We start from the raw sequence: 13,225 nt of genomic DNA, 5'->3' as shown, positions 1-13,225 counted from the left end.
TGCAGGTGCTGCTGAACAGAGAGCACAAAGTGCTCACCTTCGATTGCTGGGAACAGGGAGGGTTGAGACCCCAGGGAGGCCTCGAATGGAGAGACGCCAGTGGCGGATGAGGTAAGGCTGTTGTGGGCATACTCCACCCACGTCAGTTGGTCACTCCAGGTGATTTGATTAGTGGACGTCAAGCAGCGGAGAGCTGCCTTGAGTTCTTGGTTGGCCCATTCTGCTTGACCGTTGGTCTGCGGATGAAAACCTGACGAGAGACTGTGGACCCCGGTCCGAGACTATTTCTGCTGGGATCCCGGGACTCGATCTCCCATGACAGGACTCCGATTACACATGTGGGAGGGAGAATAGGAGAGTCACGGGCCTGATCCTCTTAGGCGGTGAATTGGCGGGAAAGAGCATCGGGTTTCACGTTCCCTGAACCGGACCTGTAGGTGATTGTAAAGCAGAATCTTGTAAAGAACAGAGCCCACCTGGCTTGTCGGGCGTTTAGCCGTTTAGCCGACCGGATGTATTCGAGGTTCTTGTGATCTGTCCATACTACAAAGGGTTCCGCTGCGCCTTCTAGCCAGTGGCGCCACTCCTCCAGGGCGAGTGTGATTGCTAGCAGTTCCCGGTCCCCGATGTCATAGTTCTGCTCTGCGGGAGGGAGACGACGGGAAAAGTAAGCGCAAGGGTGGAGCTTACCCTCTTGTTGTTGGGAGAGAATGGCTCCAACTCCTATATCCGAGGCGTCCACCTCTACAATAAACTGCCGCTTGAGATCCGGCTGCCTGAGGATGGGACCCGAAGCAAAGCGTTTCTTTAGCTGCGTGAAGGCCTCCTGGGCTCGATCATCCCAGCAGTAAGGTACCTTAGGGGAAGTTAGCGGCAAAGCAATCTTACTGTAGTCACGAATGAACCTCCGATAAAAGTTGGCGAAACCCAGGAACCGTTGAAGCTGCTTACGATTAGGTGGAGTGGGCCAGTCCAAGACTGCTTGTACTTTAGCTGGATCGGCTCTTAAATCGCCCCGGTCAATGATGTAGCCTAAGAATGACACAGTACTCACATGAAACTCGCACTTTTCTCCTTTAACAAACAGGCGATTCTCCAGGAAGCGTTGCAGGACTTGTCTGACATGGTGTACATGATCAGAGAGAGAGCGGGAGAAGATGAGAATGTCATCAAGGTACACAAACACAAAACGATTGATGAAATCATGGAGCACATTATTTACTAGACCTTTAAAAACAGTGGGAGCATTAGTTAGTCCAAACGGCATGACCAAGTATTCAAAATGGCCCAGGTGCGTGTTGAAGGCTGTTTTCCACTCGTCTCCCTCTCTTATCCTGACTGAGTGGTAAGCATTTCGCAAATCGAGTTTAGTGAAGATGGTCGCCCCCTGCAGGAGTTTAAAAGCGGATGACAAGAATGGCAGAGGGTACTTATTCTTAATGGTGATGTTATTGAGGCCCCGGAAATCAATACATGGCCAGAGGCTTTTATCTTTCTTAGTCACAAAGAAGAACCCAGCAGCCACAGGGGATGAAGAGGGGCAAATCAATCCATTAGCCAAGGATTCATTGATGTACTTCTCCATGCATTCACGTTCAGGTTGAGAGAGGCTGTACAAGCGACTAGTGGGAAGGGGTGCACCTGGGAGCAAATCAATACTGCAAACGTACGGGCGGTGAGGAGGAAGAAAGCGGGCTCGGTCCTTACAAAACACTTGGTTGAGATCATGATACTCCGACGGAATGGCTGAAAGGTCAGGGGACTAGTGTGGTGGTGGGTTACATGATGTTTTTACAGGAGTAGCAGCTTTAATGTTTTTCCTCTACACCCCCCCCCCCCCCCCCCCCCCATTTTTTGTCGAGGAGCGTGTCAGGCTACATTTCACTGTGTGTTATACTTGTATAACTATGCATGTGACAAATAAAGAACCTTAACCTTAACCTTTTAAACAGGTCATGTGACATTCCTCACCCCACCCCAGAACCCTCTCCTCTTTCCAGTCGAGTACGGGGTTATGCTGGCGCAACCATGAAAATCCCAGCACTAAGGGTGTGAGAGGAGCTTGGAAAACATAAAACTGTAACATTTCACTGTGATTACCAGATAGAGTTAGGGACACGGGTTCTGTAATAAGAGTTATATTGGGAAGACGCTGACCATTTAAAGTGGTAACCTGCAAGGCGTGGGGCAATGCTTGTGTGTTAACTTTGAGTTCAAGAGCCAGGGAAGCATCCATGAAACTCTGCTCCAGTCAAATCAGCTACTGAAGGGAGTGGGAGGCAGAGTGGACAGTCACTTTAGCAGCTAGCATGAAACGTGGAGGAGAATGTGAAAAGGAGACCTCGCCCACCCGTACCCTCCTTTCTACCGGCGGACGTGGTCTTTTGGCCGTGCTGGACAGACTATGGCGATATGGCCCTTGCGGCCGCAGTAAAAGCACTCACCGGCCCTCCGTCGGCGGGCTCGTTCCTCCGGGGAGAATTGGGAGCGTCCGATCTGCATTGGTTGCTCATGCTCATCGCCGCGATCCACATCCCGATCTCTACCTCCGCTTCCGCTAGAAGCTGTCTCCGCTCGCCCCACGGGCCTCCGGGAACTGTAGTTGCCGGTGCAGCGATGCGCCCTCATATGTTCATCTACGTTCACACATAAGGTTATCACCTCCGACAGGGTTTTGGGCAATTCTCTCATTAGTATTTCACCCTTGAGTTCATCACAAACATTGTTTATGTCATGCGGCGGCTGTGTGAAGGCAAGAGAGGACCCAAATGCACGGCTCTAGACACACGGGGATGAACTCAAAGGCAGGTCTTTATTAACAGGAACATAAGAAGCAGAGGTGGGACCAAGTCATTGTTTTGCAAGTCTCAAGTAAGTCTCAAGTCTTTATCCTCAAGTCTCAAGTCAAGTCTCAAGTAATGTCAGGCAAGTCAGAGTCGAGTCTCAAGTCACTGGTGCAAAAGTCCGAGTAAAGTCACAAGTCTGAAATTTTGAATTTCAAGTCCTTTCAAGTCTTAAAAAAAAAAAAAAAACGAAAAAAGAATGTTGCAGTTATATGCTAAATGTAAATATTAGACCATGTAATTTTTAAATCTGTGTTTTTCTCAACACATGACAAAATAGTGAACTTAGAAAATATACACAAATTGTGAAATTGCACCTCTTTAAAATGCAGCTCAATTAAACCTAGCTCCAAGAATAATTTTCACCGACAGTTCTGAGACAAGCTGCATGTTATTCTTGGATGCGGTTGTAGGACCGGCTTTAAAATCGCATGACAAAAATATCATACATATTAAAAAAAACTGCATCACCAACGTAGCCTGGACAACATTTGCTAGTTAGATGAAGTCAGCTATCTCATTGTAGCATATTTATATGCATATTTATAATTATACGGTTCTTGGAGTGAGTGCACACACTCATGAAGTTTAGTAACTTCAGGTCACTGCAACAAGCCCAGGTACAGTTTACCGACGGATGGGTACAGGACCTTGAAATGCACCGTGTAGAACGAAAGACCATCGTATGAACAAAGGTAAGTTTACCAGTCTCACAAATCGTCATCATAAATACACATTCGTTAACCGTTTATTAAAAGGACCTTTACGCTCAACGGTAATTAATTAGCAGTGGAAATAATTTCTGGTACGCGTTACAGAAATGTAGCAGTGACAATAATACTGTATGCTGTAATCGTACTGGGCAATTAGTGATACAAAAATCCTGTTTTATCCTGTGAATAAAAGTATATGTTTTTGTCAATGTACCATAATAACAGAAGCGAAACGCAATATTGTGTCAGGACAATTCACTATTTATGCACAATAAACACAGGAGCATAGCGCGACAATTTCTGTTCAGCGCCAGACTTGCTTGTAACCTATATCACCAATTATGTTATGAAAATGGCGCATTAACTACAACAGAAGACTTGCCTTTGTGGGAATGCTTGGAGCAGACTAACCTGTGAGCTGGAGTGTTCTGGGACGTTATATTTGGTCTTTGAATGGCTGCAATCCAGGCCATCCGTCGCCTCTTTGTTACTTCGGAAACATGGCTCGAACAATTTCTCTTCAACGACATAATCCGATAACAACCGATCTCTTTACCCGTCGGCTTTCCGTGGCTGTCATGCGACCGGCTATTGTAGTTAATAATTCAACAGCTTCTTGCCATTTGTGTGTTTCTTTTTTATCGCTGTGTGACTGATTTCAATTGAAAGCCTGCGTGCGCTAGTACCTCTTGCCGCGAGTTCCCAGAATCCTTTGCGGTTTTACCCCTGAATGACGTCACATTTTCAATCTCTATATAATATGCATGTTAAATTTTACATTTGGGGTGAAATATCAAGTCTTTTCAAGTAAACCGGTTCAAGTCCAATTCAAGTCCCAGGTCATTGGTGTAAAAGTCCAAGTCAAGTCACAAGTCTTAGAACATTTTTTCAAGTCAAGTCTAAAGTCATAAAATTAATGACTCGAGTCTGACTCGAGTCCAAGTCATGTGACTCGAGTCCACACCTCTGATAAGAAGTCATACAAAAACTATACTGGGAGCAACTAAAGCTGAGGCGCTGGGAAGACACGGGAAATGCACACAACCTAGAGGGACGACGCAACACAGAACAAAGGGACACTCTGACATAAATACACGAAGGTAACGAGGGAAGTGGGAACACACGGGGAACACAGCTGAAGACAATTACTCATGACCGAGCAGGGAGGACACGAAACTGAAAATACTGACACCAAGATGTGGACCTTAAACACAACACAGTACACAGAGATGAGCACAGAGAGAGAGAGGCAGAGAACAAGGATGAATACGAGGGGATGACGAGAACACAGAACACAAAGGACGGGAACACGGTACCAGAACAAACACCACAATAAAAGCATGGACACAGGGGGAATCCAAATACCAAACCAAACAATCCAATGGACATAAGGAACAAAATACAAAACTACAGGAAAACTAAGAACACTGGGTCAAAATGACCCAGGACCATGACAGTTTAATAAAGTACTTATCAACGTGGGCTGCCCCCATCCAGTCTCCTCAGCCAGTGTCCAAAACTCCTCAGAGAAGTCCGCCATACACCGTCTTCCTTGTTTTAAGTTCAGCAAACAGTGACCCGCTGCTTCTGCTCCGGTGCCCCTTTCAAACACACTTATAAACTTTGAGAGAAATTCAGCATAAGCAATCTCCTGGTCGGTTTGTAGCACTGCTTGAGCCCAGTTTAAGGCTTGACCGCGGAGTAACTGAACAAAAAAGGCAATTTTTGCTCCATCACTTTCATAATTCTGCCGCAGCTGCCTAAAAGGCAACGTGATCTGTGTTAGGAAACCAGCACACTTGTGGAACTCACCAGAAAATGGCTCCGATGGCAGTAGAGATCGTTCCGGAGGCTTTATTTTTTTTCAAAATGTTGTACTGCTTGTAATTCCGTCTCCACCGTTGCTCGACACTGCGTGTATAGACCAGGTAGTGCAACATTTGAAAAATAGTTGCAGGACGGCACTGTGTAGCATTTTCCTAAATCCCTCGTTTTGCACAGTGTTGATGGGAGCCATATCTTTAGCCAGGTGATAAGTGATAGCTTCCGTAATTTCTTTGTGCCTGCGGGAGTTCAACGGGTATGGGGAAGCGCTGTATAAGGTTCCCATTATTGATGTTTGGGTGGTTGACTGGGACGGATTTTCTCCTGTCACTTTCTTGGCCTTTACAGCTTTGTCATATTGCACTTTATGGTGACATTTAAGGTGGTTATACAAATTCGTAGTGTTAGCTTGTGGTGCTGCTACTATGGCAAAACACAGCTTGCAAATGATATAATTTTGACTCTCATTGTCTTCTATAAAACCAAAAAACTTCCACACAGGGGAATGAGAACCTTTTCTTGGAATTAATTTTACAGTTGGGTTTTCATTCTCACTGCCATCAGTGAGCTTTTCCTCTGCGCTCACTGTGTTTTCTCCCCTCAGGCAGTTTCTCTCACGTGCTCTCCGTTGTTTTTTCCTGCCAGCTGGCTTCTGAATCACGTGGTATAAGGCTCCGCCCTTGTCATTTGTTGAGCAGGAAGAGTGAGCGCTTGTTTTCTTGCAGATTATGTCCCGGATCAAAATGCCGTACAATCGTCACTTTTTTTTTTTTTTGTTATTGTTGTCATTTAGAAATGTGATCACACATAAGTATGAATTGAGATTGCGATTTTCTAATGATTAATTGTGCAGCCCTACAATACTGTTCAACTGATGCAACACTTTTATGCAGACAGGTTGTAAGTAATCCAGAAAAGTTGGAACACCTGTAGGAATTATTAGAGCCAGCATTCACAGCTTGATCAACCTCCATTGCTGCAGAACAGTTTTAAATTGTTAACCCAATTTGTGTTGTGTTGGGGAAAAAAAGCATTTTTGTATAATTTGAAATGTACATTATTTTTCAGTTTTGGGTGAGCTTACCTTTTCTTTCTTTTTTTTGACCTCTGGCAGTTCACCACTTACCTTTGTCAACCTATTCAAGGGACTTGGAAAAATTGGGATGTTCTAAAACTTTTGACTGGTAGACTCCTACTTCTTCACTGGGAACACGAGTTACAAATTCTTTTCATTGAGGTCTGGTTATAGATACAAAGCAAACGGAAAACTTTCACACATTTTGGTTTACAGGGTTACAAAACTCAGTTCACAACTACGCATTTGATTTACAAGTATAAAATATTTATGACCACAATTTGAGCCCATAGAAACCTGTCAATACTAACAGATGAACAAACATATAGGTTGGTGTTAGTATTTTTAGAAGATTGCTTGAAATGAAGAAAAATACACACAGAGCAGACATAAAAACATGCATAAATCAGTCTTATCCCATAAGTACAATCACAGAGTGGTATTTACTGTTCTAGTCTTTGTTTCTATGTGTTTATGTGTTCAGGCCAATGATGCCTCAGGGAACATGTGGAACTGGCTGTACTTCATCCCTCTCATCATCATCGGCTCTTTCTTCATGCTCAACCTGGTGCTAGGTGTGCTGTCAGGGTGAGTACAAACTATGAGGATGGTCTGAGATAAAAATTCCTAAAACTATTCCTTATATTTGAACCCAGCTTTATCTTACCAAGTCGCTGCACCTTGTTGGCTTGCCAAAGATAAGATAAAATGGGGAAACAGAAACCTGTACTGGTTCATTGCTGCAAGTAGTTAAATATTCTTTGAGTCATACCATGTTGAGAAAGGGCATGTTCTCACAAAGCATTTGTGTCTACCTGTGTGTTTAAACATACAAATTCTACATTTCAGTTGAGAATTTTTCAAGGCTGTAGACTATAACAAAGACATAACCACAGTGGCATTACCAATTCAATTCATTTTCAATTCAATTCAATAAAACTTTATTGATCCTGAAGGTTGACCCCAAAGGAAATTGGGTTAAGGCTGCCGACCTTTGCCAGAGCCATCTTACCCTTCCGACCATACATACATTACACAAACATCATATGTGGAAGACAGGTTGGGTATAACAATGGAAAATGCACAACATGAGGAAAGACGAAGAGAAAAAAAGGAGAATTTGTTATTCCTGTCAGCTTTTGCCTTGAGCATCCAGCTGGCGCCAGGGGGGGGGCACATGAGATGAAGATGGTAGTTGATTTGGTTAGTGCGAACAAACTGCTTCCAATTTTACAGTAGTCTAATGTCCATCACTGGTCACCAGGTTTCTCAATTCCCGTTGTTCTTCTTCAAGATGTTATCCATATTGCAGAGCCATGAACTTCTCCAAGATCTTGTCCATATTGTGTTCCAAAAAAACACAGTCTGAGTACTCACAGCCCTGCCCATCATTTATCATGTCGGCCAGCCTAGTGGGATTTTGAACAGCTGAAGGATCTAATTTTGGTTGTGCTGTGGTGTCCAACTACTGTTTTTCCTAGTGTGACTCTAATATCAGTTTCTCTATTTGTGTTGTTTTCTTTTAGCTTGGTGGTTTTGTTTGGCAGCTTACAGCTTTGCTGATAATTCTTTTCGCAAATTTTTCTTACATCATTGTAATTTACAAATACAGCTAAGCCTTCTCAGCACTAAACAGCAGTCACAAACAGATACTAGGATTTACGCTTTTACGTTTTGGTTTTTTTTGTGTTTTTTTTATTAACGGGGGGAGTCATAAATCACTAGTTTTGTAAAGTATAATTAATCACAATTTTAAGTCAGCTATAGTTAAAATCTGTTCTGTTATTCAGATTTGTTTTATATATATAAAAAGTTGTGTTGAAGTCCTCAAACGGTCTTCAAAAGCATTGCATGTGATTTCAAAATGTGTGCAAATATGGTGTACAGAGCAAATAATATTGTTTTAATCAGGGAGCACACAGGCTGTCAGACTGTTACTCCTGATTACAACTTTTCTTCTCCCATATGTGATGCTGAGCACATTGCACTGTTACTCTTACACTTTATGTCATTTTTAACTTCATTTCTGAAGCTCTTTTCAGTAACACAGCTTTAAAACATAATTGAATATGAGCATTAACACTAAAGATGCCTAGCTGAACTAGAATAGAACTATGCTTTCAGATAATTTAAAAATTCATCAGTAAATTTGTTGATTGTATTAAAAAGCCAGTGCAGAAATCTTGTGTGTCACATTTGAATGCAGGTCTCACAGTACCCCTTGCACTGTCTTCACATATCTTGCAAATTAAGGATGGACTCACAGAGTGGCATTCATGTTAATTTTCCAGCTTCCAGCAGTTAAGGTGATTTTTTTTAAGACATAGCATTGTGGATTGACTCTGTCCTTACTCTTAATGTAAACTTTCCCCTCCTATTATCAAATCTACCTCACAGTTTCTTTTTGAAAACAAGTCAGACTGTCCCTCAAAGACCCTAGTAATTTGTTGTTGTTGCAAAGTAATTGGCAGAATATTTTCTTACTCAACATTAATTCGTGTATACAGGGAGTGCAGAATTATTAGGCAAGTTGTATTTTTGAGGAATAATTTTATTATTGAACAACAACCATGTTCTCAATGAACCCAAAAAACTCATTAATATCAAAGCTGAATGTTTTTGGAAGTAGTTTTTAAGTTTGTTTTTAGTTTTAACTATTTTGGGGGGATATCTGTGTGTGCAGGTGACTATTACTGTGCATAATTATTAAGCAACTTAACAAAAAACAAATAAATACCCATTTCAATTATTTATTTTTACCAGTGAAACCAATATAACATCTCCACATTCACAAATATACGTTTCTGACATTCAAAAACAAAACAAAAACAAATCAGCGACCAATATAGCCACTTTTCTTTGCAAGGACACTCAAAAGCCTGCCATCCATGGATTCTGTCAGTGTTTTGATCTGTTCACCATAAACATTGCGTGCAGCAGCAACCACAGCCTCCCAGACACTGTTCAGAGAGGTGTACTGTTTTCCCTCCTTGTAAATCTCACATTTGATGATGGACCACAGGTTCTCAATGGGGTTCAGATCAGGTCAACAAGGAGGCCATGTCATTAGTTTTTCTTCTTTTATACCCTTTCTTGCCAGCCACGCTGTGGAGTACTTGGACGCGTGTGATGGAGCATTGTCCTGCATGAAAATCATGTTTTTCTTGAAGGATGCAGACTTCTTCCTGTACCATTGCTTGAAGAAGGTGTCTTCCAGAAACTGGCAGTAGGACTGGGAGTTGAGCTTGACTCCATCCTCAAGCCGAAAAGGCCCCACAAGCTCATCTTTGATGATACCAGCCCAAACCAGTACTCCACCTCCACCTTGCTGGCGTCTGAGTCGGACTGGAGCTCTCTGCCCTTTACCAATCCAGCCACGGGCCCATCCATCTGGCCCATCAAGACTCACTCTCATTTCATCAGTCCATAAAACCTTAGAAAAACCAGTCTTGAGATATTTCTTGGCCCAGTCTTGACATTTCAGCTTGTGTGTCTTGTTCAGTGGTGGTCGTCTTTCAGCCTTTCTTACCTTGGCCATGTCTCTGAGTATTGCACACCTTGTGCTTTTGGGCACTCCAGTGATGTTGCAGCTCTGAAATATGGCCAAACTGGTGGCAAGTGGCATCTTGGCAGCTGCACGCTTGACTTTTCCCAGTTCATGGGCAGTTATTTTGCGCCTTGGTTTTTCCACACGCTTCTTGCGACCCTGTTGACTATTTTGAATGAAACGCTTGATTGTTCGATGATCACGCTTCAGAAGCTTTGCAATTTTGACTCTGCAAGATATCTCACTATTTTTGACTTTTCTGAGCCTGTCAAGTCCTTCTTTTGACCCATTTTGCCAAAGGAAAGGACGTTGCCTAATAATTATGCACACCTGATATAGGGTGTTGATGTCATTAGACCACACCCCTTCTCATTGCAGAGATGCACATCACCTAATATGCTTAATTGGTAGTAGGCTTTCGAGCCTATACAGCTTGGAGTAAGACAACATGCATGAAGAGGATGATGTGGACAAAATACTCATTTGCCTAATAATTCTGCACTCCCTGTATATTTGAATGCTATAATGTGTTGACTTCTTTTTTTTACCTAAGTTGGACAGCAAGTCAGCATGCCAGAGTCATTCACTTGTTTATTTCACAATGGAGATATTTTTTTAATGTCTTTTTTCTAGTTTTGTGTTTTTATTCTTGCTGTTTTGTAAGTTCTGAAAGTAGGCAGGTTTAGGTATATCCACAATGTGACTGAAGCAGCTTAAAGCCATTTACACCATTTTTGTTTTTTAACCTGATCAAAGAAACATGTTTCAGTGGCTCATTTCCTTTCATTTCCACTCCTACAGTGTGGTTTCTAGTCACAAACAAGCAAGTTTAATTATCTCTCAAGGTTGAAAACTTCAGGGGGACACAGACAAAAAAAACAAAACAAACAAATCCTAAATATAGCCTCTTGCCTGCATTTCTGGTCTAAACAGAAGAAAAGTTATTAAAAGAAAAAGACTTCCACCTGTATAAATACCAGGTCTGTTCTTTTAAAGGAAGATAATAATTAAAATAATTAACTAGCTCTTCTACTTTATTACACAACAACAACAAGCATGGTCCAGTTTGTTTGCTTGTTTGTTTGTTAATTTATTTCAAACAAGTAAATAATAATAATGGATTGGATTTATATAGCACTTTTCAAGGCACCCAAAGCGCTTTACAATGCCACTATTCATTCACTCTCACATTCACACACTGGTGGAGGCAGCTACGGTTGTAGCCACAGCTGCCCTGGGGCAGACTGACAGAAGCGAGGCTGCCATATCGCGCCATCGGCCCCTCTGGCCAACACCAGTAGGCAAGTAGGGTAAAGTGTCTTGCCCAAGGACACAACGACCAGGACAGAGAGCCCGGGGATCGAACCGGCGACTTTCGGGTTACAGATACGCTTCCCAACCCCCTGAGCCACGGTCGCCCAATATACAGGTACATTTAGTAAAGAAAATAAGAGAGAGAAAAATACTATACAAAAGTCAATACATTTCAGCCTGTCCAGTTGGAACCAGGATGTAAGCGGTGGCTCAGTCAGCCTTGGGCCCCGACACATTCAATCTCCAGCCAATGGCCAGCTACCTGGAGTTTACAAAGAAATAAAAACAAAGGAAAATGAACAGAACCCCGTCCAGGTACTGTGATCACTGGCAAAATTTGCTTGCCAATTCCTATCCTGTTTATTTACAGCAGCTGTAGTTGTATTAGTATAGTAGTATTAGTAGCATATTTGTACATTATATCACTAAAAACAATTTTGTGATGTAAGCTAAGTAATACAAGTGTTTCTTGACGTGGCATACACTTTAAAATGGTAAGAACTTTGATGGAGATTACAATCACTTTGTTAGGTGCACATTGTTTTAAGGTGAGAAGAGTGTTTTTAGACTTTTTTTCATTTAATTTCATTGTCTCTTGTTAATATCCTTTTATATTTTCCTAACATACTTATCCTGTACATCGGTACTGTATAAGCGGACATAAAGGCTTGACAAAAGCATTCAGGGACACATAGCTCCTCTCTATGATTATGTTGTCTGTTTCCTGCCATAGAAACTGTCACATAGCTTTATAGTTACTTGTAACATGGAAGGTGACGAATGCAGTCTGACATCGCCGTGCGGGGTTGTCATTGTTTAAAGGCAAGGCAAGGCAAGGCAAGTTTATTTGTATAGCACAATTCAACAACAAGGTGATTCAAAGTGCTTTACAGAGACATTAGAAACAAGAACAAATAAAAAGCATGATTTAAAATTGATTAAAACAAGCAAATAAACTAACTAACTAATTAACAAACAAACAAACAAACAAACAAACAACAGTATATAAAATCAAAACAGATAAAATCAGAACAGTAGATAAAATCAGTAGTTAATGTAAGTTTTGAAATTTAAGCTTAAAGTGTGGATTTGGTGCTTTATTCAAATGCAGCTGAGAACAGGTGAGTCTTCAACCTGGATTTAAATAAACTGAGTGTTTCAGCTGATCTGAGGCTTTCTGGGAGTTTGTTCCAGATATAAGGAGCATAAAAGCTGAATGCAGCTTCTCCGTGTCTGGTTCTGACTCTGGGAACTGATAAAAGACCGGATCCAGATGACCTGAGGGATCTGGATGGTTCATACTGGGTCAGGAGGTCATTGATGTATTTTGGTCCTAAACCATTCAGAGCTTTATAGGCCAGCATCAGAACTTTAAAGTCTATCCTCTGACGGACAGGCAGCCAGTGTAAGGACCTCAGAGCTGGACTGATGTGGTCCACTTTTTTGGTCTTCGTGAGGACTCGAGCAGCAGAGTTCTGAATGAGCTGTAGTTGTCTGACTGATTTTTTAGGTAGACCTGTAAAGATGCTGTTACAGTAATCAAGCCTACTAAAGATGAATGCATGGACTAGTTTTTCCAGGTCCTGTTGAGACATCAGATCTTTTATCCTTGAAATATTCTTGAGGTGATAGTAAGCTGACTTTGTTATTGTCTTAATGTGTTTCTCTAAGTTTAGGTCTGCATCCATCACTACACCCAAATTTCTCGCCTGGTTTGTGGTTTTTAGATGTATAGATTGAAGTTCTCTGGTGACCTGTAATCGTTTTTCTTTGGCGCCAAAGACTATTACCTCAGTTTTGTTTTTGTTTAGCTGGAGAAAATTGTGGCACAACCAGTCATTGATTTCCTCAATGCATTTACCAAGAGCCTGTACAGGGCCTCGGTCTCCTGGTGACATTGTGATATATA

General features: G+C 42.0%; 1 protein-coding gene across 1 annotated transcript in view; it reads left to right on the top strand.

Moving 5' to 3' along the window:
- LOC146657141 (voltage-dependent N-type calcium channel subunit alpha-1B-like) overlaps positions 1-13,225 on the top strand; it is a 342,261-nt gene that overhangs the window by 74,223 nt on the left and 254,813 nt on the right. The window contains exon 7 of the mRNA XM_085424990.1: positions 6,940-7,043. Coding sequence (XP_085281116.1) covers positions 6,940-7,043 — 104 coding nt within the window. The remainder of the gene's footprint in view (positions 1-6,939; positions 7,044-13,225) is intronic.

The sequence above is a fragment of the Rhamphochromis longiceps genome, linkage group LG12, assembly GCF_057381845.1.
Source record: "Rhamphochromis longiceps isolate RC_006_pf linkage group LG12, R_longiceps_female_GT1.1, whole genome shotgun sequence".
NCBI classification, from domain to species: domain Eukaryota; kingdom Metazoa; phylum Chordata; class Actinopteri; order Cichliformes; family Cichlidae; genus Rhamphochromis; species Rhamphochromis longiceps.
Note: the sequence above shows the minus strand (reverse complement) of the source record. Positions and strands in the feature narration are given on the sequence as shown.